General features: G+C 34.9%; 1 protein-coding gene across 1 annotated transcript in view; it reads right to left on the reverse strand.

Annotated features, from left to right (window-relative positions):
* LOC120423726 (calpain-11-like) overlaps positions 1–22,491 on the reverse strand; it is a 164,227-nt gene that overhangs the window by 29,862 nt on the left and 111,874 nt on the right. The window contains exon 3 of the mRNA XM_039587631.2: positions 3,818–3,856. Within this exon, the coding sequence (XP_039443565.1) occupies positions 3,818–3,856 (39 nt within the window). The remainder of the gene's footprint in view (positions 1–3,817; positions 3,857–22,491) is intronic.

Genomic DNA, 22,491 nt, shown 5'->3' on the forward strand with positions numbered 1-22,491 from the left:
AAAAATAACCAAAATAACTAAAGTGACCAAAATGATAAAAATGATCAAAATGGTCAAAATGATCAAAATGATCAAAATGACCAAAATGACCAAACTTATTAAAATGACCGAAATGACCATAATGACCTATATGATCAAAAGACTAAAATGACCAAAATGACAAAAATGAATAAAATGACAAAAATGACAAAAATGACCAAAATGACCAAAATGACCAAAATGACCAAAATGACCAAAACGACCAATATTACCAATATGACCAAAATGACCAAAAAAACCAAAATGACCAAAATAATTAAAATGACCGAAATTACCATAATGACCTAAATGACCAAAATGACCAAAATGACCAAAATGACCAAAAAAACCAAAATGACCAAAATAATTAAAATAACCGAAATTACCATAATGACCTAAATGACCAAAATGACAAAAATTAATAAAATGACAAAAATGACAAAAATAACCAAAATGACCAAAATGACCAAAATGACCAAAATGACCAAAATTACAAAAATAACCATTATGACTAAAATGTCCAAAATGATAAAAATGTTAAAAATGACAAAAATGATCAAAATGACCAAAATTACCAAAATGACCAAAATGACCAAAATGACCAAAATGACCAAAATGACCAAAATGACCAAAATGATCAAAATGACCAAAATGACCAAAACGACCAAAATGACCAAAATGACCAAAATGACCAAAATGACTAAAATGACCCAAATGACAAATCATTTTGGTCATTTTGGTCATTTTGGTCATTTTTCATTTTGGTCATTTTGGCCGAGCTTCCGTGGCCGTGAGGTTACGGGTTTCGCCTTGTAAGCGGAAGGTGATGGGTTCGATTCCTGTCTGGCTCGGCAAAGTCAGATCCCTTAAAGGAGTAAATATGCTCACTGGGAGTACTGACCGGTAAGGGATGAGTTTCGACTAGCGGCGTGCTGGGTTTCCAATCCAGAGGTCGTGAGTTCGATTCTCGTACCGGGATGATGAAGTTTTTTTTTGTTATTTTGGTCATTTTGGTCATTTTGGTCATTTTGGTCATTTTGGTCTTCTTGGCCATTTTGGCCATTTCGGTCATTATAATCATCTTGTTCATTTGGGTCATTTTGTTCATTTTGGTCATTTTGGTCATTTTGGTCATTTTGGTCATTTTGGTCATTTTGGTCATTTTGGTCATTTTGGTCATTTTGGTCATTTTGGTCATTTTGGTCATTTTGGTCATTTTGGTCATTTTGGTACTTTTTGTCATCTTGGCCATTTTTGCCATTTCGGTCATTTTAGTCATTTTGATCATCTTGTTCATTTTGTTCATTTTGGTCATTTTGGTCATTTTGGTCATTTTGGTCATTTTGGTCATTTTGGTCATTTTGGTCATTTTGGTCATTTTGGTCATTTTGGTCATTTTGGTCATTTTGGTCATTTTGGTCATTTTGGTCATTTTGGTACTTTTTGTCATCTTGGCCATTTTTGCCATTTCGGTCATTTTAGTCATTTTGATCATCTTGTTCATTTTGTTCATTTTGGTCATTTTGGTCATTTTGTTCATTTTGGTCATTTTGGTCATTTTGTTCATTTTGGTCATTTTGGTCATTTTGGTCATTTTGGTCATTTTGGTCATGTTGGTCATTTTGATCATTTGGGTCATTTTGGTCATTTGAGTCATTTTGGTTATTTTGGTCATCTTGGTTATTTTTGTCATTTTGGTCATTTTGGTCATTTTGGTCATTTTGGTCATTTTGGTCATTTTGGTCATTTTGGTCATTTTGGTCATTTTGGTCATTTTGGTCATTTTGGTCATTTTGGTCATTTTGGTCATTTTGGTCATTTTGGTCATTTTGGTCATTTTGGTACTTTTGGTCATTTTGGTCATTTTGTTCATTTTGGTCATTTTGGTCATTTTGTTCATTTTGGTCTTTTTGGTCATTTTGGTCATTTTGGTCATTTTGGTCATTTTGGTAATTTTGGTCATTTTGGTCATTTTGGTTATTTTGGTCATTTTGGTCATGTTGGTCATTTTGATCATTTGGGTCATTTTGGTCATTTTGGTCATTTGAGTCATTTTGGTCATTTTGGTCATCTTGGTCATTTTGGTCATTTTGGTCATTTTGGTCATTTTGGTCATTTTGGTCATTTTGGTCATTTTGGTCATTTTGGTCATTTTGGTCATTTTGGTCATTTTGGCCATTTTGGTCATTTTGGTCATTTTGGTCATTTTGGTCATTTTGGTACTTTTGGTCATTTTGGTCATTTTGGTCATTTTGATCATTTTGGTCATTTTGGTCATTTTGGTCATTTTGGTAATTTTGGTCATTTTGGTCTTTTAAGTCATTTTGTTTATTTTGGTCATTTTGGTCATTTTGGTCATTCTGGTGATTTTGGTCATTTTGGTCATTTTGGTCATTTTGGTAATTTGGTCATTTTGGTCATTTTGGTACTTTTGGTCATCTTGGCCTTTTTTGCCATTTCGGTCATTTTAGTCATTTTGGTAATTTTGGTTATTTTGGACATTTTGGTCATTTTGGTCTTTTTATTTATTTTGGTCATTTTGGTCATTTTGGACGTTTTGGTCATTTTGGTCATTTTGGTCATTTTTGCCATTACGGTCATTTCAAAAACATCACTCTTAGGAAATTGAACAAACCGTCAACGCAAAATCGTAATATTTATACTACAACTTCGGCAAATTCAACACCTTTGCCGTTCCTCAACGGTTAAAGAGCAGTTCAATCCCACTGCAAATGTCTCCCATAAAAGGAGTCCAATTTATGATCAGATATGGCACCCCCCAGTCAACCGTCGTCAGTCCTCTTCACTTTCGATTGCAGCACACATTTTCATCCCCTTCGGGGACGCCTCCTCTCCGCGATGGTCCCACTGACCGGTGTGGCGCTAACCAACAACCAAAACAACAACAAAGCGGTTTCCAACAGCCGAGATGACGGGGCCGGTGCGGTGTGGTTGCCTACAAGTAGTGCAATTTTCCCGCCACCACGTTTGGGTGAGTGTGTGTGAGTGTTGTTTTTGGTTAAGGGGCTCGCATGTTCAACAACAACAACAACATTTTCCCATATTCGCCAGTGTTCGGTCCAGCAGCAGTCTTGGTTTCGGCCGGCCTTTTGGCGAATGCAACGAGAAGGGGTAGCGCCACCAAAGTTATGTTGTACCTTGTTACAAGTAGTTTTGTTTGATGTTTTTCTTACGCTACTCCACTCGGTTTCTGTTGAATAAATTGACCGCATCTCCCCCTGGCCAAGGCACGCGGGGTGCACTGGAGAGAAGATCATTGGGAAATGGAGGACTGTTTAGAAATACAGTTTTATTGTAATATACTAAGTAAAAAAATGCACAGCAAAATTCTTAAAGTTTAAAATGTTCAAATTCAAAGATCTTCAAATTTTACGTCCACTTGTCTGTGACTTCACGCTATGCAAGAAGTGCAGTGGCGGCGCTGCAGGCGGTCAGTTTCCACCGTTTTGGCCGGCTTGCAGATCTTCGTGAAGACGAGGGGCGAGGAGGTCTTATGTGGGTCTCACGGTGGTGGCCCGAGAGTCATCCATAAAGAGCAAAATTGAAAAATAACCGCTTTCCGATTGTGCAACTTTTAAGGTGCTCGATATACGTGTAAAATGGAAATTGCTATAATTGCTCTAATGAGAAAATTGCCCTCCCCCCCCAACAGCAGAGCGGAATGTATGTTTGTGGAGGAAGTATTGACCAAAATTGTGATGATGGGTATTATGGCAGAGAATGTGGATATTGAAACCGTTTTGCAAGTTGTGCAAATTTGGGTAAAGTGTGTACTTACTGCTTTGGAATCCTTTGTTGTCGTAAGCGGAAAATTCACCTGGAAAATAAAGAGAAAATTACAATTGATTACAAAGAAATAACAACTTTCGAAAACATCAAACCATCAATGCAAAATCGTTAAAAAGTCAAAGTTCTTCCGTAGCCAATAGCCAAACTTGTTAGCCTCAAGTGAAAGTAATTAACCTTTGCGCCATGGGAGTGTGCTCTAATGAGGCGATCGCCGGTTAAAACATGAGGAAGTAAGAAGTTAGAGGCAAAAAAAACATTATTTTTTCCAAAATCTACTAGGAGCCGAAAATAACCCTTGCTATAAAACTGGTGGATGGTGAAAGTTGCAAATAGTGCAACTTGATTTGGTTGCAGGTGATGGTGGAAACATTGGACTATCAAATATTGCAAAAATAGAAAAAAAAAATCAAATCATCTAGTAATTTGAAGAATTTATTTATTTAAACAGAGTCTAATATTTATAAATCAATAATTCCCAGCTCTCCCCTATTTCTTAACCACCTGTTTAAAAATCTGCCCAAAAAACAGAACAATTAACAACGCAAAAGCCAGCCTTTGCCCGGCTTCAATTTGAATTCAAGTTCGTCGCTGAAGATACACCTGAAAAGCTTCTTTTTCCAACACGCAAGTATAAAGCCCATTCAAAAGAAAGCACCCAAAACCACCCAAAAAAGCGCGGCAAGATAAACCAGAAAAGTCCCCCACCGAAAGTGAAAAGAGAAGAAAGAAGGAAATTAGTGAAAGAGACTGATTAGATCGGCCCGTGGGAAAGAAGAACAATTCAGGGCGGGTGTCTTGAAGCTTTTGAAAATTCAGATCTTGCGACACCCACGAAAGCTTGCACAATTGTGGTCAGCGGACGTTTCACGAAAAAATGCGCACGTGTCATGCCGTTGATGGATGACTTTCGCAACTGTTGGAACCTTTTCAACCCGGTAATTAACCACCTCCTCTGCTACACATAAAGGCTCGCTCGGTGATTAGTGTCCGCGAGTGTGGATCATCATCAATCAGCCGCCGCGTGATTCGAGTTTGATTATTCTCATTAGTCCGTGTAACATCTGTATGTTTTCGTTGGGATTTTTGGAGGCAATCAAGACCGCGGATTCTGGCCGGGTTCATCATTGAGTGGTCACGATGCGGGACTACTGTGAGGTTCATTAACACTTTTGGTCGTCTATTAGAGCTTTCTGGGTGGTCGATGATTTTGAGGTTTGACGTAGATCTATTGATCATCACGATAATACTTTCAAAATCTATTTTTAAAGGTGACGACTTGCTTGAGTTTTTGTTCGACGATATAAATTTCACAAAATTTCTTCTAAAAGTTGTTTATTAAACTTATGTCCCACACGTGTTAATACTTTTGGTAACGATTTTTGTCTTCCTTGTACAGTTATGAATATCTTCATTAGTGAATGATTGTCAACCAGTTTAATTATTGCTTCAAAAAAAATCAAATCAAATTATTCGCTCTACAGCATTGCCTTGGCGTTCTCAATTGCGAGATTCCAACTCGAAACTAGGTGTCAGAAGGCTTGATTATTGAGGCAATTGCAAACCTCTTTTTACACCTTAGCTTCCATCCACCCCGGGATTCGGACTGACGACCTTTGGATTGTGAGTTCAACTGCCTACAAGCGACTCCACCGAGGCAGGGCCCAGGGAGACGACTCCTACACCTGGATTGAGCTTTACGACCTAACCTCTAGGTTAGACCGGGGAAAACATTTACTTCCCCGTCCGACGGAAGGCGTGATCAGACAAATCTCGTCTCGAAAAATGCCACCGGGACCTTCTGGGATCGAACCCAGGCCGACTGGCACAAGACTTATCTAATTTAGATTAAATATTCATCCAATGCCGTTTAGCGAGGTACAACCGACTTATAAGTCTAAATGCTAAATCATTTTGATGCAAAAATCATAAAATTGAACTTTATACAGAGCAAAACTTCACTTTATTTATTTTATGTTTTTCTGGATTCATTTTTGGTATTTTATTAAGCATTTATCTAGTTTAGATTATGTTTCTTGAGTTTTTTTTTTCGAAAAGGTTCAATAAACCAAATTTACGGTTTTTGCTTTTTGGGTATTTTCGAAACCGCCTTGGGTATTGAAAAACACACAAAAAGCAAAAACTGAAAATTTGATTTATTGGATTTATTGGATCACATTTTCTATTATAGAATGATACCATTACAATTCAAATTGTAGCATAATGCGTAGAGGTATAGTCAGGGACGATACAAAAATTGATGCAAACTTAATTTTACATAAAATATTGAACATGTTAATGAAAAACACAGCCAAAGTTGATCCCAGATTTTGTTTATAAACATTGATGGAGTCACATAAAATAAGTCAAACTCCCAACCCTAAAATTGTCTAAAATTTGAATAGCTCTTCTTTTCAATGCTTTTTTAAGGTCCAAAATTGGTAGATTTTTTAAATTTTTATTTGGTTTGAATTTTAGATCGAAGCCCGCCTAGAGCCCGGGTTGGATTGTAGATGGTTAATTCGTTTGAAAATGTTCACAAATCTCCTAAATCTTAGATTTTTAGAGTTTTTTTTGGGACTTATAAACACACTCTACTATTGCCTTTTATGTTTTTATATGTTTATAGGACCTATTCAAAAAAACTCTAGATTTGTTCAAATAATCATAAATCAAAATGATCTATGTTGAAACTCAAACTTTATGTATTATAATAAAACAAATTTAAAGTTCTTTAAATTGTTAGTAGATGGTATCAATATTCGAATTATTTGAGCCATTCTGATTTCATATCCAAAATTAATAAATTGTAAACTTGATCGCCAAACTTTAGACCTATAATTTCAGTAATTTTCACGTTAAAAAATGATAAAACTTTTAAATAAATTTGGATGAAAGGCTTAAAAATTAAAAAGAGTAAAATACATGAAATGATAAAAAAAAATGTGAAAAAATTAAATGTACAGCTTCTAATGAATAAAATTATTACATTTTGCATTCTTGTGAATTTTCCAAATTAATTACTGATAAAACAGAACATATCATCAACTTTGGCTATTTTGGTTGAATTTAAATATATTATTCAGCAACATTTCATGTTATAATCATTTTTTGTCATAATTACTGCGCCATCTCAACTCAAGAAGAATCATAATCTAATTCTCCATAATTTTTAAGGAACAAATGCTTCGTTCATTTTAAATAATTTAAAAAAGGGGTAAATATTTGCAAAAAATTGCTATTTAAAATTGAACGGAAATACATGTACAATGGATTGTCAACTTTTTTAATGTTATTTTTTTTTGTGGCAGCAGCATAATTTTAAGCAGCTCCACTTCGATCAGAGCCTAATGAGCTACCTATAACCGCTAAGCTTAGAAAAGCTTATTTATTTAGAATAGAGTCTGGAGTTTTTTTAAAAGTCAAATAAACAAAATTGAGTCCTTAAGTCAAAGGTATATAAAAAGCAAAAAAAAGTTCATTGGAACTCAAAAAACAGAAACTCAAGAGTTGTGTAGGAAAAGTACGCAGTTGTTTGTTTACCTTTGATAGAGAAACGTTTACTTACTGTTGATTGTGAAATATTTTAAATTTTACGTCAAGTTAGTAATTTACTTACTTTTCTATTGTAGATAATCAGATTCCATGTATTCAAATTTCTACGCTAAGTTTATTTTTTAAGTTTAGTGGTTGTAGTTCCTTTAATTAGAAAACGTAACGTAATTGTACATGCAAAATATTTCAAGTTGCTAAAAATGTGATGAATTTCATGATTATCAAATATTTTCCACAACTTTAGGAAATATTTAGAACTCGTTTAGAAAAGTATATCCTGCAAAATTTGAAACATTAACAAATTGAGCAAACTAAATATTTGGTGATAATTAGAAAGTCTGATAGTTTTAAAATAGTAGGGGAGAGTGGGGAGACTTGATCCCCGAGGAGACTTGATCCCAAGCCTGTATCTCGTCAGCATGTGGGTAAAACAATTAGCTTTGTTCTAGAAAGTTGTGCGAAATTGACTAAAAATTGGTGGTGGAAAACAAAGAAAAAAATTTAAAAAATTTTAGATTGAGTTACACACATTTTTCTAAGAAGTGCTGCAAAAAACTCCCAAGAGATCTTTTTTCTTTGTTTTGATAAGTATAGAAAACACTGAAAAATTATTCCAAAAAATATTTTTTATACATGAATTGTTTGATAAATATATCAACTCCAAAACCCTTACGCATTTGAAGTTAAATTTATCGTCATACTATTTTTACAATCAATTGTTTAAAAAAGTGCGTTTAGGGAGACTTGATCCCTGCATTTTTACAGTCACTGGAGTCAGCCTCAAGATTAAATAATTGGGCTGGGTTTTCGTACATAGTTTCCTTTAGTATAGTTGTAAATAACTTACTGCAGTTTGAACCTTTTTTCAAAAGTTTTGTAAACATAAATTTCCAGCTTTTGTAAACATGCTCAATTTTGGTCTAAAAAAAGAAATTTTATGTTTTTAAATATTTTGCATGCTAAACTTGTTATATTTTGAACACAAACGTACAGGTTTAATGTGAAATTGCTGTAACTTATAGAAAATTAAAAGTTTGGATTAATAAGAAACATTTTGCTTAAGATTTCTTCAAAATGTTGAAAGGGGGATCAAGTTACCCCTAACATTTTTGAAATGCCGGTTTAAAATATTTTTCTAAAACGCTTGGCATGATTCGAAGAGTTCATCTGATGAAATACCCGTATTGGCCAAACATAGATGAATGTTTAAACTTTCAATTCATGCAAAAAAAATCATAGTTTTGTGAGAAATTGACAGAGTTATGTGCGATACAAAAAAAGGGGATCAAGTCTCCCCACTCTCCCCTAATCTAATTTAAATGTTAGAAAATTTCAAGTACTGAATCTTCAAAAAATATTCAACTATAAGTTTTACTGCGATATAATTCCACGAATAAAATCGCAATCAATGAAGCTAAACTCATTATAATCCGCCAAACAACAATAATGCCCCGTTCCGTATCGCCATTATCCGATCACCAGCTCTAAATATTGTTCAACTACACTAATCTTTGCTCTGTTGCATCAACCCCGGAAGGCAGCCGCCATGCAACCCGCCAATTACCGGGGACCATACAACAGTGGGGGCGACTCTCGTGTCATCCTCCGCAAATCAAGCCATACGTCACATGAAATTACCGTTTCCAGAGTCGAACACAACGGTCCATTGAAGTTCGCGTCGCGGCGTCCATAACTGGGCTTGTTTACACTCGGTGTGACAACACTTCACCTCCCCCCAAACACAACGCATGCGCGCGAGGGGTAAATGGAGGGGGTGGGAAAACATCACGAATTATCATCATCATGATCCACCCCCTCCCTCTCTGTGCCACGTGAGAAGTTCCCCCTTAAGCTGGTCAAGTCATTAGTACCGGGGAGGCGCTGCGCAATGAACTGTTGATTTTTATTGAGTGACGTGTGTTTCAAAATAAGCCGCGGCTACTCGCTCTGCCTGTAGCAGCTTGGACAACGCGCGGAACTCAACTGGGCTCACATGACGACGACGACGATGCGAATCATCTGTGGAGCGTGGAGAATCTGGCGGAATTCTCATCAGCGAAGCCAAGCGACTCAGTTGGGCTCGGTGTGGCTTAGTGTAGGAAATTTGAGTGTCCGAGAGGTTTTTTTGAGGGATCAGGGGTTCTCAAGGGTTCTCAGGAGGCTTGGAGATTTCAAGATTTAAAAACTACACCTGGGGCAAATCGGGACACATGGAGTGAATTTGGACGACTGTTTCAACCATGAAAACAGACAAAATACTAAAGAGTACATTGATTTTCAAATTTGATGTTTGATAAGTGCTTTTAAAAACTGATGTATAGACTCCACCCCAGTGAACGGAACATTTTTAATAGGAAGATTTCAAAAGGTTGATATCAATATACAGCAATTCCCCACGAAAACAGCATGATTTGAAAAAAAAAGTTTTCCGATCGGGCTAAACATTTTTCTAGGGGTGAAACGGTGAAACGAAAACATAAAATGCTCTTTTGATGGTCTTGAGGGGAAAGAGCCTGTGTCTCAAAATATTTGTATCAGATTCTTCGGAAAATTTTACTAAACTTATCAAAAAATGGTGAAGTTATGTTTTCAATATTCCGAGATACGATATATTGAAAATAAAAATTGGGGTTTTCGACGCGCCGCGCGCAGAAATGAGAAAATGACGAAAGCGGGTTAAAATCGACTTTTTACGCTAAAACTGCGATAAATTAAAAAATTCAGCGATGTATAGGTCATGTTTGGGTACCAAAAGTTGCGTCTATCATTTACTAAATTTTATTACTGGGGAATTGCTATATAGTTTCTTAAATGTAATTCTTTATTATTCTTTTTTTGATTTTTTAGGAACTTATTTGACGTGAGGAAAAAAAAATGACGAACGACTTGAACATTGAAGAAATGTAGACATCTAGGTTTGATATTTATGTGTGTGCCTAAATTTGTTTTTTTTTGTGATTTGCAGCCTGTTCTTAATTTTAAGGCTTCTAATTTCCAAATATTCGACCATCACGTTTCACAAATCGGCTTTACACTGTATTTTTAATTTTTTTGATGCATGCATTCCCTGAGTCAAAAGGAGCAATTTTGCATCATTTGATTTCGCATACCAGGCGCTATACAATGTTGATACAAAATAAGCATGCGAAAATTCGATAATATCTTAAGAAGGAATTTTCTTATAAACTTTTTGTCTTCGGCAAAGATTTCGTGAAAAAAGGTGAACTGAATTTTTGATTACTTTTTATCAATTAAATTTAAAATTCTAAAATCTAATATTTATAATTTTTCGAGATCTTTTCAATTTTTTTAGGGGACTTCAAAAGGCATATTATGCGCTAGAATTAAGGACGGTGCTTAGATCTTAAATAAGAGCTAATATTTTTTTTAAATAAATATGATTTTCCAGAAATTGCATACTTATCTGGCCATACAAAATATTTTAAAATAAATTTTCAAATTAATATAAATTTTATGTAGACATTTTCCGAAAAACAGCTACATTTTTTATGGTAAATTTTTTTTACAGTGGAAAAGCACCATCCAGATAATATTTTCAAAAGGCTGAGAAAAAATGCATACCCTTCTCAGACTTTGTTGATCGGAAAACTAGTTGCTGAGATACAGACTTTCAAAGTTTAATTTTTGAGAAAACGAGTTTCTTTCAGTGTTTCCTAATTAGACTTCATTATTCAAATGACTTTAACTCGAAAACTATTGGTTTGTTATTCAATGTCATAAATGAAACAGTAAAATTTCAAAATAAAGCATTACTTATGAAAATAAATAAAATATTTATTTTTAAGCATATTCCAATGCAAGTCTTATTTTATTTAATTTTTCTTGAAAAGACCAGAAAATGAATGGTGTTTCACTTTTTAACATTAATAATCGAATCAACAGTTTTCGAGATAATGTCATATAATTTTGAAAATTGGAAACTTATGGGAAGTTATTTGTAAAGATCATTCAACGGTTTTGGAGTCAACATTTGAAAATCAAACAATTTTGTATAACCCAATTTCAAGTAATTTTTTTAACGACATACATTATCTAAATGTTATGTAATTTTACAGAGCTTGTCAAGGTGTAATTAGATGTCTTAGATGTGAAATGCTTATGACAGGAATATTGAAAAAAAATATTTTGTTTCAAAATTACATTTCATTTATTAAATCTGCAACTTGACTTTCAAATTCTTAAGAATCATTTCATGAATCAAAATCACCAACCTTATCATATACTTTATTAAAACTTAAATATTAATTAAAGAAATAAACATGAAAATACGAAAAAGTAGTTTATGCAACAAGTTGCAAAAAGAGGATTTTTTCAGCACGAGTCGTACATTTATCCAACGAGGTTCACCGAGTTGGATAAATACGAAGAGTGCTGAAAAAATCAAGTTTTGCAACGAGTTCCATACAACATTTTTTTGCAATTCCAAAAAAACACACACTGAGTGAAATTTTATGTCAAATTTTCATGTATTTTGTCAATAAATCGTTTAAATCAAAAAAATGTTGAAAAGTGTTACTTTTCGAAACAAGTGCTGAAAAGTTCAACTTTTCAGCACCCATTTGAGTGCTGAAAAGTAGAACTTTTCAGCATTTATTTTGAAAAGTGCTGCTATTCGATTCTGTTATTTTTGGTACAGAAAAGTAGGCTATTTCATCGTCCAACTAGTGTCAGCATTTATTTTGAAAAGTGTTGCTATTCGATTCTTTTATTTTTGGTACAGAAAAGTAGGCTATTTCATCGTCCAAAGGAAAAGTAAGTAGTTTCACGACGGAATTGCAAAAATAATATTAAAATACCACGAAATCGTTTAGCGTACCCAATAAATCCATAGAAGTAGATACGAGAAGAAACCTTAACTTTCATTTAAATAAATGATTGTAATAGTTCAAATTTACTTAAATATGGTTAATTTCAAACTAAAAAAATGAAAAAAGACGTCTTCCTGATTTTATGATTTTTTCTTTATTATGATTATGCATTTTAAACCCCTGGATCATCTCATGACGGTGGTGGGTGGCCGACCAAAGCTGTTAAGGCGTGTGTGTGTGTATTTTTCCACGTGCTCGAGGTACGAGGGGCAGGAAATTGCTAATTGGTCAAAGTGAGCATTAAATAATAGAACCACCGAGCAAAGCCAGAGAGGAAGCAAGCAAACAAACAAACAAAGACTGTTGGCTGTCGAGGAAGATTGGTTGGTGGTGGTGGTGGAGGTGGTCAGTAAACATAACCTAGTCGGTCTTTATTTGTGCGGGAAGAGGAACTCTGGAGAGGGCGCTTTTGTATACGTGTTTAGTAAACAAAAAAATGCCTTCACTCGTATGAAGTGTATCGCGATCAAACGATCGCGGTTTGCTTCAGTTCTAGAAAGGCTCGCGCAACCTTTTGAGTCGGAAATTTAATTTAGCTTTTGTGGTCCCATGTGTGTGAGTGACTGTGTGGGAGGGTGGAACATAAAAAAGTTTAAATTACGGCTTCTCACCTGGAAACCGCAATCTAAATAAGAAATCTAGCTTTCGTCAAAACAATTAAGGCAAATATTTAAGAACGAGTGGGAGAATCACTTCTGAGTTGGTAGCATGATTGAACATTTAAATAATTCTTAAGATTCCTGAAATATGGCGAAAAGCTCTTAAAATAATAAATTTCGTCAAAGCACTCTAACAAGTTCAGGAAATAGTTGTTCGTCTTATCACCTGCTCAAAATCTGCCACGATGACCTGCACAAAACCAACAAACTCTCCTAATACCGTTAGGCACCCTCTCCGAGCAGGGTAGCTCCCCCTGGCAGTCATGACCGGCCAAACCCACCGCCGCGTCACACTTTGACCGCCCCGCGGTAATAAATCGCAATTAAACTGACGTTACACGATATGCTGCTGCTGCTCTACAGTTGGCTGACTGCGCGCAATTTACGAACGGGAACAGGTCCAACGAAAAATCGGTAGCCCGATTCGGCGGGAAAATAGTAATACTGGGAGCAGGTTGGTTCAGAAGGAAATAAATCGCCAGCAAACTACTCATTAGATTTCGTGTTCCATTCGGGAGGAGCCGATTTATGAGTCACGCAAAGGTTACTTGCCAGTGCAGGGTTGCCCCATGTTTATTTAAGAAAATCTGCTTTTGCAAAATTGTACCAAGGGATTTTTCAGAAAGTAGAAATGTAAAAAAATACAATAAAAAATAAATAAATAAAGTTGACAGAATTAAATAATTCAATAAAATAAACCCCAAGAAGATAAAATTTGACTGAACCTCCATATCTAACGATTCGAGGTTATTCTGGGTTGGGCCGTTTACAAAGTTTCTGAGCTTCAAACACCGCCCAGCTAGCCCAACTGACAAACCGGGAAGTACCATCATCCCAGCTGAATTTATTATAAATATTCCCAACCTATACCGGATCTCATGTGAACCAGCAGAACTTGAAGGTGGAACTGGTTGAACTCATCGCGAAATAAATTAACGAAATCTGTTCTGCCTCTGCGGAAAGAACATTTTCCCCGTAGTTCGCCCTCCTCCTTCTCATGGCATAAGCGATCAACCGCCCTGGTTGCTGCTGCTAACGAACGTGGAAGTGTTGATGTCATTTGTACCCGCCCCGGCGATAGCTGCCAGCGATAAGCGATCGTTGTACAACATCTCGTATGCACCGCGGTGGTGGCCTGGGCCAAATCCCAGAACGAGCGGCGCGCGACACGCGGCCCCGTTTCTATTGGTTTGTGGCTGATGGCTGTGAGGATTGTCGAGGGAGAGTCACTGTTTTTGTTTGTTGGGCGATTCTCCGGGAAATCAGAGCTTAAATTTGGTAGGAAAAAGGCCAATTTCTCCTAAAGTTGAAATCTAAATTAAGAACAGAACAGAATTTTCCGGATACCAATAATACACAAATTTAACAAAGTCCGTAGTGCCCCCCTTTTCAAACAAACACTTGGCACAAAAAATTAAAAAAAGATTGGGAAATTATTTTAATATAACAAACATGTAAAGGGACCATTCATAAACCACGCGGACACTTTTTTTGAGAATCTGTTAGCACCCCCCCCCCCTCCGTGGACAATCGCCATACACCCCCACCCCTCTCCAAATTGTCCACGTGGTTTATGGATGGTCCCCAATATCAATTTGAAATAATTCTACCAATTTCCTCTTTTTGCATCTTTCTATTCGTCGTTATGGTGCTATCTTGTCACAGGTACATTTTGAGCCAAATTAAGTTAAGAACGCCATTTTGTGCAGCTCTCAATGCCTCACCTTTGACCTTTACAGATCCCCACAGCTTGATTTCAATCCTGAGATATTCAATAAAAACCGAAAAAACTCTGAGCATTGTTGTCATTGTTCTTATGGAAGAGGTTGTCGTGCTATCTTGACACAGCCTGGAAATTGATGTAAGTGCGACAATTGTCCACAAGGATTTCAGGTCAGAACACGTTTGACACACGTACATGACCAACTATCGAAAACATTTGTAATTATAACTCGGGACTCCGGCACCCAAATTCAACCAAACTTCGGGACAATGCACATAATGATCAACCAAACAAAACGCGTTTGTTATTGTTTACATTGCGCGCTCTAATTTTTTGTATATTCAAGGTCAAACATTAAAACGCATTTTTCTCAGAACGTCAAAAAGCGACGAGTGACAAGATAGCACTAAAGTTTCGAATAATAGTATTATTATTGCTTTTGTTAAGTTTCAGTTTTCACAGAAATTCCACAACATTATTTTAGCTAGTTTTTTTTTGCATTGATACAAAGTCATATTTTTTCGTATTCATTTTTAAAAACTATATGATACTTAACTATAATAATAATCTTAAGCACACCCTCTTCAAGACCAGAGCCAATGGACAAAACATAAATAAATATTTTTTTACTTTAGCAAAAAAATATTTTATTTAGAGTTAAAATCTTTATATGATTATCAAAAAACTCTAAAACGTAGAAAACTATAAATTTTTTGTGATAATTTTTTTTTTGTACCTGGGTAATTCTCTACCAACTCACATGAAATCGGGAAAAGTTGCCCCGACCCCTCTTCGATTTGCGTGAAACTTTGTCCTAAGGGGTAACTTTTGTCCCTGATCACGAAACCGAGGTCCGTTTTTTGATATCTCGTGACGGAGGGGCGGTACGACCCCTTCCATTTTTGAACATGCGAAAAAAGAGGTGTTTTTCAACAATTTGCAGCCTGAAATGGTGATGAGATAGAAATTTGGTGTCAAAGGGACTTTTATGTAAAATTAGACGCCCGATTTGATGGCGTACTCAGAATTCCGAATAAACGTATTTTTCATCGAAAAAAACACTAAAAAAGTTTTAAAAATTCTCCCATTTTCCGTTACTCGACTGTAAAAAATTTTGGAACATGTCATTTTATGGGAAATTTAATGTACTTTTCGAATCTACATTGTCCCAGAAGGGTCATTTTTTCATTTAGAACAAAATTTTTCATTTTAAAATTTCGTGTTTTTTCTAACTTCAAAGGGTTATTTTTTAGAGTGTTACAATGTTCTACAAAGTTGTAGAGCAGACAATTACAAAAATTTTGATTTATAGACATAAGGGGTTTGCTTATAAACATCACGAGTTATCGCGATTTTACGAAAAAAAGTTTTGAAAAAGTTACTTTTTGCGTTTTTCTTCGTATCGTCGTCCGTGTCTGTCGCGGGTGACCATGAACGGCCATGATCGATGACGACCAACTTTTTCAAAACTTTTTTTCGTAAAATCGCGATAACTCGTGATGTTTACAAGCAAACTCCTTATGTTTATATATCAAAATTTGTGTAATTGTCTGCTCTACAACTTTGTAGAACATTGTTACACTCTAAAAAATAACCCTGCAAAGTTAGAAAAAACACGAAATTTTAAAATGAAAAATTTTGTTCTAAATGAAAAAATGACCCTTCTGGGACAATGTAGATTCGAAAAGTACATTAAATTTCCCATAAAATGACATGTTCCAAAATTTTTTACAGTCGAGTAACGGAAAATGGGAGAATTTTTAAAACTTTTTTAGTGTTTTTTTCGATGAAAAATACGTTTTTTTCGGAATTCTGAGTACGCCATCAAATCGGGCGTCTAATTTTACATAAAAGTCCCTTTGACACCAAATTTCTATCTCATCACCGTTTCAGGCGGCAAATTATTGAAAAACACCTCTTTTTTCGCATGTTCAAAAATGGAAGGGGTCGTACCGCCCCTCCGTCACGAGATATCAAAAAACGGACCTCGGAATCGTGATCAGGGACAAAAGTTACCCCATAGGACAAAGTTTCACGCAAATCGAAGAGGGGTCGGGGCAACTGCTGTGTGAGTTGGCGGAGAATTACCCACCTACATTTTTTTTTGTATTTTTGTTATTTTGTTTTTTTTGCCTCCTTCTTTAGCAAAAGTTGAAATTTTTTTTGAACTTTTTTAAATTTTGGCACAATTATTTAATACTAAGTTGGAATTTATTGTGTTTATCAAAAAAGTCTAAAAAATGATAAACTACAAGTACTGGTATTGTTTTCTATTCTTAGTTTTAGGTCTTTTCTATAAATTAAACCCTCTGCAAATTGCGAAAATAATAAAGTGAAAATCCGTTTGAAAGTGGCAAATTTGATGTTCATAAATAAGCTTGCAAAGAAGGGTTTTTAGATCTTATAAGTAATTAGTTAATTGACAGTTTTTCAATGATTTTTAACATTAAAAATCCTACTGAATATTAGAAAAAAAAAACTAGTACAAATTATATTCAAAGTATGTGTCCTCCTTAAATTTTAAAACAAAGGGTTAAAAAAAATGTTCATACATTATTAATAGGGTGAATACGCACGGTCTCATTGATATCGTGACATTATTGAAATTTGATAACTTCCATAAAATCCCGTGCTAGATTGTCAACTTTTTCAATTGAAAGGGAATCATACATTAAAGAAATTGATACAACATTTATAGTTTAATGAACTTTCACGATTTTGCGGAACATTACGTTGTTTAGGCTTCATCCATAAATCATATTACTCTAAAATTAGCATTTATTTTTTAATTCAAAAAAAACTTAAATTTGTGTTCAGAGCTTATTTTTCAAGTTTTTTTCAATTGTTACGTGGAATTTAGCAAAAACTGAAAACTCGTATTATTAATTTATTGCATTTGGTTTTTGTATCCATTCACCCCTCGGTCATTTTGGTTTGTTTATGTTTTTTGACGCTGGTTTGATTTTTTTAGTGGGCTACAGCCCAGCTATCGAGCAGCCCAGATAAACAAAGCCTAGTTTATGAATATGTACTGTTACAGCACTTCAATTGAAAAAAGCAAAAAAATCAAATCATTTAGTAAACTTTTTTAATTAATATTAAATTTAAAAATTAAATAAAATTAAAAAAAAATCATTTGAAAAAAGCGTTACGTTTCTTAAAACTGATTTTATGAGTTTAAAATGTATATCTTAAAAATTTACTTCACAATAAATGTTAATAGGCATATAATTCGAAAATGTAACTTAAGATTGTGGCTCAATTGTTGCATTTAGGAACATCTTTAACGAATAAATCCTTTTCAATGTGAAATCAAAATCAAATTTTGCAATAATGCATAGAAATGATTCACAGTTGTTATTAAATACATTGAAGTTTCCGAATCATCAATGTTCAAGAAAAGGAATTTTGATTTTTGAGTTGATCATTTACCAAATAAAAGCTTGATAAAATCCTTTTAATTTTGAATCTCCACAGTTCAATAATTTTCAAGAGAACTTCTCTCCCCTGGTATGCCAATGGGCTTGTCGATAACCTCTTAAAGATAACGACTTGACGGTTACATAACCTAGTCTTTCTCTCCGCACAGTGACCGAGGGGCCCCAGCGAGAAGTCGTTGCGAGCCCACCCCGAAGCCGGGTAGCTCCACTGCACTGTTCACAGTAAGACACAGTCGTAAAGGTTGCACCAGATAACACGTGTTCAGTGCTTCCTGACAGCACTCTGGTGGTTGAAATCTTTCCTTTAGGTGGCTTGTGCCATACCATCACCCGAGATCGACACCGTTCATTGTGTTGTCGCCGCGCAATATCTAAGAGGAACACTTCCGTCCGGGACTTGGAGATAGCAATCGAACGGGGTTCGTCGCCAATTACCGCCGCCAAGTCGTTGATGTCGTTTGTTTTATTAGTTTGTCGACGACGACCCCCGCACGCCCGCGTTGTCATGAAGTGGTCGTCGTGAAATGGGTTGAGCTTAATAATCCATTGTTATGTGCTGGCAGAAGCTTGGTCTCTTAAGGCCGGGCGCGGACTAATCGTCGCAATTATGCTGCGGTGGCGGTGACATCTACGTTCGGGTTCGTAGCATGGGGTAATTTAGTTGACTGGAGGCAGCTTGTTGTGAGGGTTGTAATTAATTCGATGTTTAGTGAGAGGGACAGCAAAACAAAAAAAAAAGAGTTATAAATCATGAGTGTACCGTTCGAAGGTTGTTATGTAATTCTAGAAGGCGCAAAAGAAACCGAACAGAATGGTTTGTTTTTTTTTATGGGAATTACAACAGAATGATGATAACATTGTTGCTGTAGTGAAACCTGTTATTCTTTTCAACAACTTATTTAACAATTCAAAGGTTTATTTTTGTAATATTTCTTGAATTTAACGTTGCAGAAGCAATCAAACGCTCCATCACGAACAAAATAGACACGTTCTAGCCTCACTTAACAGCAAATTCCATCGCATTCCTTCGAGGCACTCCCACACACCATCCTTTGGAAATTACCGCCGTCAGCTTCCAGCTTAGAGAAGGTGCAAAACTGTATTAGCAAAATTAGCTCAAAGCTCCCAGCAGCGGCGCTGACAGTGCATGCTTTCGCCGTCAAACTCTTTCTCCCTCCCGCTACCTCGCTAGCAGCTGCTTAATGAACTTAAGAAATTGATACAATTTTATTGCTCACGATCTGCGGCGGTCGAAACTCCATCAACGGGCCACCACCAGCGGCCACTCTTGTTAAGGTGAGGCCCTCTCCCCCAACCCCCTTCTCAATCGACTAGTTTGCTCAAAGCAAAAAAATAAAATGAATCATGCGCCACAACTTCATTCATATTTATTACCGGTAAGCCGCGGCTTTGTTTGGATGCAGTTTTCGAGCAAAACGCTCAAAATGGCATTTTCTCATGCGTCCCCCGGTGAGGCGGCGGCGTGGTTCGTGCACGTCATGGAGGGTGACCGATTTTTTTTTCTTTTCGCTAATCGGGCTCAAATCTGGTCGATGGCTGATTGATTGACTTTCTGGCAGCTTGTTGTGGCGTTTTGATGGATAGATGGGTGATTACCATAGAAGGGGATATCGTGTTAGTTAGAGTACTATTTAGGGGGTTTTTCTATAGATTTATGGAAATATAAACCGTGGATCAAATTCATATGGTGGATATTATGAGACATATTTGCCTATGGAATTTTATCTGAATTATTTATGTGATTTCTCTACTTTTCATAGCAACATGAAAAAGTTGAATCGTAGACTCATATTTTTGGAGTGGCTTGTACTAACTCATGTCAGCCAAATAAAGTAAAATCTGCTGACAATTTTCAGGGTAAATAAACATTTTGTTTCCGAAATAATAAAAAACAGTAAAAATTATACTGAAAATTTTATAGGAATGTGTGCCTAAATGTTTGCTGCATTATAAAAAAAATCATAGAAAAAAATCGTTGAAGTTACAATTAAGTAACTAAATTTGAAAACATGATTTGAGAATATGTTCCACATAAAAATTGTCACGAACTTCACTGGAGCAAATTAAGATCAAATTTTCATATTTTTTATTTTTTAATTATCCCTTTGATAATTAAATCCAGCAATAATTAAATTAAAGAAGAAAGGAGGTTATTTAAACAACACAAGATGCAAAACAAAACCCTTTGACACAAAATATTCAAAAAAATAAATTTCGTTCATAAGTTGGATTTACAATTCAGCTAACCTTGTTTAAATCAAATTCTCAAAAATGAACTTGCTAAAATATCTCCAGAAAAAAAGCACATCCGTAACATAGAATTCACAAAAAGTACAATCAGTAAAATAAGTGAAATAACATTGTTTTTGGTGTCATGGTTTTCAGTTCCTTTCCCTTTCGAGTGTTGAAAAAGTTTAAGTAAAATTACATTTGTGGCAGTTTTTTAAACATTTGTTGCTGATAATTCCTCAAAATAATGAATATTGCAAAATGTTTATCAAATGATTTTTCAACATTTTTTCTATATTTTAAACCAAAATGAATGAAAGCACCTACAGTTTGCCTTCCTCACTGAGGTAAGGCTATAATCGTGCTCTAAACATGAACTTTTTATTAAAAGCTCAAAGACCCACCTTCATATATACATATCGACTCAGAATCGAAAACTGAACAAATGTCTGGTGTGTGTGTGTATGTATGTATGTGACCAAAATTTTCACTGAGTTCTCTAAGCACTAGCTGATCCAATTTCGACCAACTGTTGCATTCGATTTGGTTTAGGGTCCCATACATCGCTATTGAATTGTTTGATGTTTCGATAACTAGTTCAAAAGTTATGTATAAAATGTGTTTTCACATATATCCGGATCTCATTGTTGTGCATTTAAACGATGCCTGGATCTATCATCCGACCCATCGTTTATTAGGTAATTGAAAGACCATTCAAACAAGTCTACAACATTGAATATCTGGCAACCCTGTCTCGAGTTATGACCACTTAAGTGATATTTATGTACTTTTTTGAAGCCGATCTAAATTAGTTGTATATAAACGATGTCCGGATCAATCATCCAACCCATCGTGGGTTATGTAATCAAAAGATCTTTCCAACGAGTCCAAAACATAGAAGAACTGGCAACCCAGTATCAAGTTATTACCGCTTAAGTTATATCTGTGTACTTATTTTTCTGAATCTAAAAAACTAGCTGAAGTATCTGTCCAAACCACTCATATTACCCATTGTTGGTAAAAAGTGTTATTTAGTTGGATTATGTGGATTATTCAGTTTTTATTTAATTATGGCTTTCCAAATATCAGTTTAAAATTATGTTAAGTGTTTCAAATTTCGCGTCAGATCACTGTTTTCACAGATTATGGCGTCTTTAGAGAAATCGCGAAAAATCACTAGCCCTACTTAAGAATTTTAATGATAACTACATAAAACATTGTTTGGATATTTTGATTGTGGGGTATTTTTACTCTTCTCGATAACAATTTTATGCAGAAATCGTGAAAAAGCTTAGCTTCTGCTCATTGTAATATTTTTGGCTCATTTCATAGATTTTTTTTTGTTTAGGATTGATTTTAATTTTATTTATTGAAAGAAAAGAAAATTCAAGAATATTTTATTTAAATTATAACATTGAAAATTAAACCAAAGAATTTCACGATATCATCAGTTGTATATTTAGTACTTATTATGTGATACTGAGAAAAACTCATTTTAATCAATTTTATACACTAAGAGGCTCTATCAAAGCAACAAACAGTCAAATCAATTTAGTCTTTAAGGGAAAATTGGCTTCTATTTCAAAGTGACTGAAAATTGAAAACTTCTAGAATATATTTATGATTGGTATTTTGACATTAGTGAGTTTGTTGAAAGATTCAATTTCCAATATAAAATTTCTTATGAAATATTTTTCAGGAGATAAAATTCAGACTAAACCAATAATTGGTTACTTTTTTCTCTCTTCTAAATAGTGTAATGTAATTTAATTTATTTGAAAACTCAAATTTGATTGTAAACGAAAAAATATATTAAATTTTACAATCAGGTTAATTTGTAAAAAAAACATCTAATTATTCAAATCACGGTAAAAAACATAAAACTTTCAATGTTTGGCCAACAGATTCTCCTGCATTAATTCAGCTCAAAATTTTAGCCATCAGCTTTTTTTTGCAAGTAGGTAGGTAGCATGTGTTCAAATTGATCCGTGAAACATTTTCTTAAATTAAACACTTTGTAAGATCCATTGCAAACAATTCTTGCATTGCAGCCAAAATAAGTTGAATAGATGATTTATTTGTCTACTCCATGTAGAAACTGTTTTCTCAAACCATTTTTCAACAATTCTGATGTATGTTCATAATTATTT

This window comes from Culex pipiens, chromosome 2 (genome assembly GCF_016801865.2).
Source record: "Culex pipiens pallens isolate TS chromosome 2, TS_CPP_V2, whole genome shotgun sequence".
In the NCBI taxonomy this organism is placed as follows: Eukaryota; Metazoa; Arthropoda; class Insecta; order Diptera; family Culicidae; genus Culex; species Culex pipiens.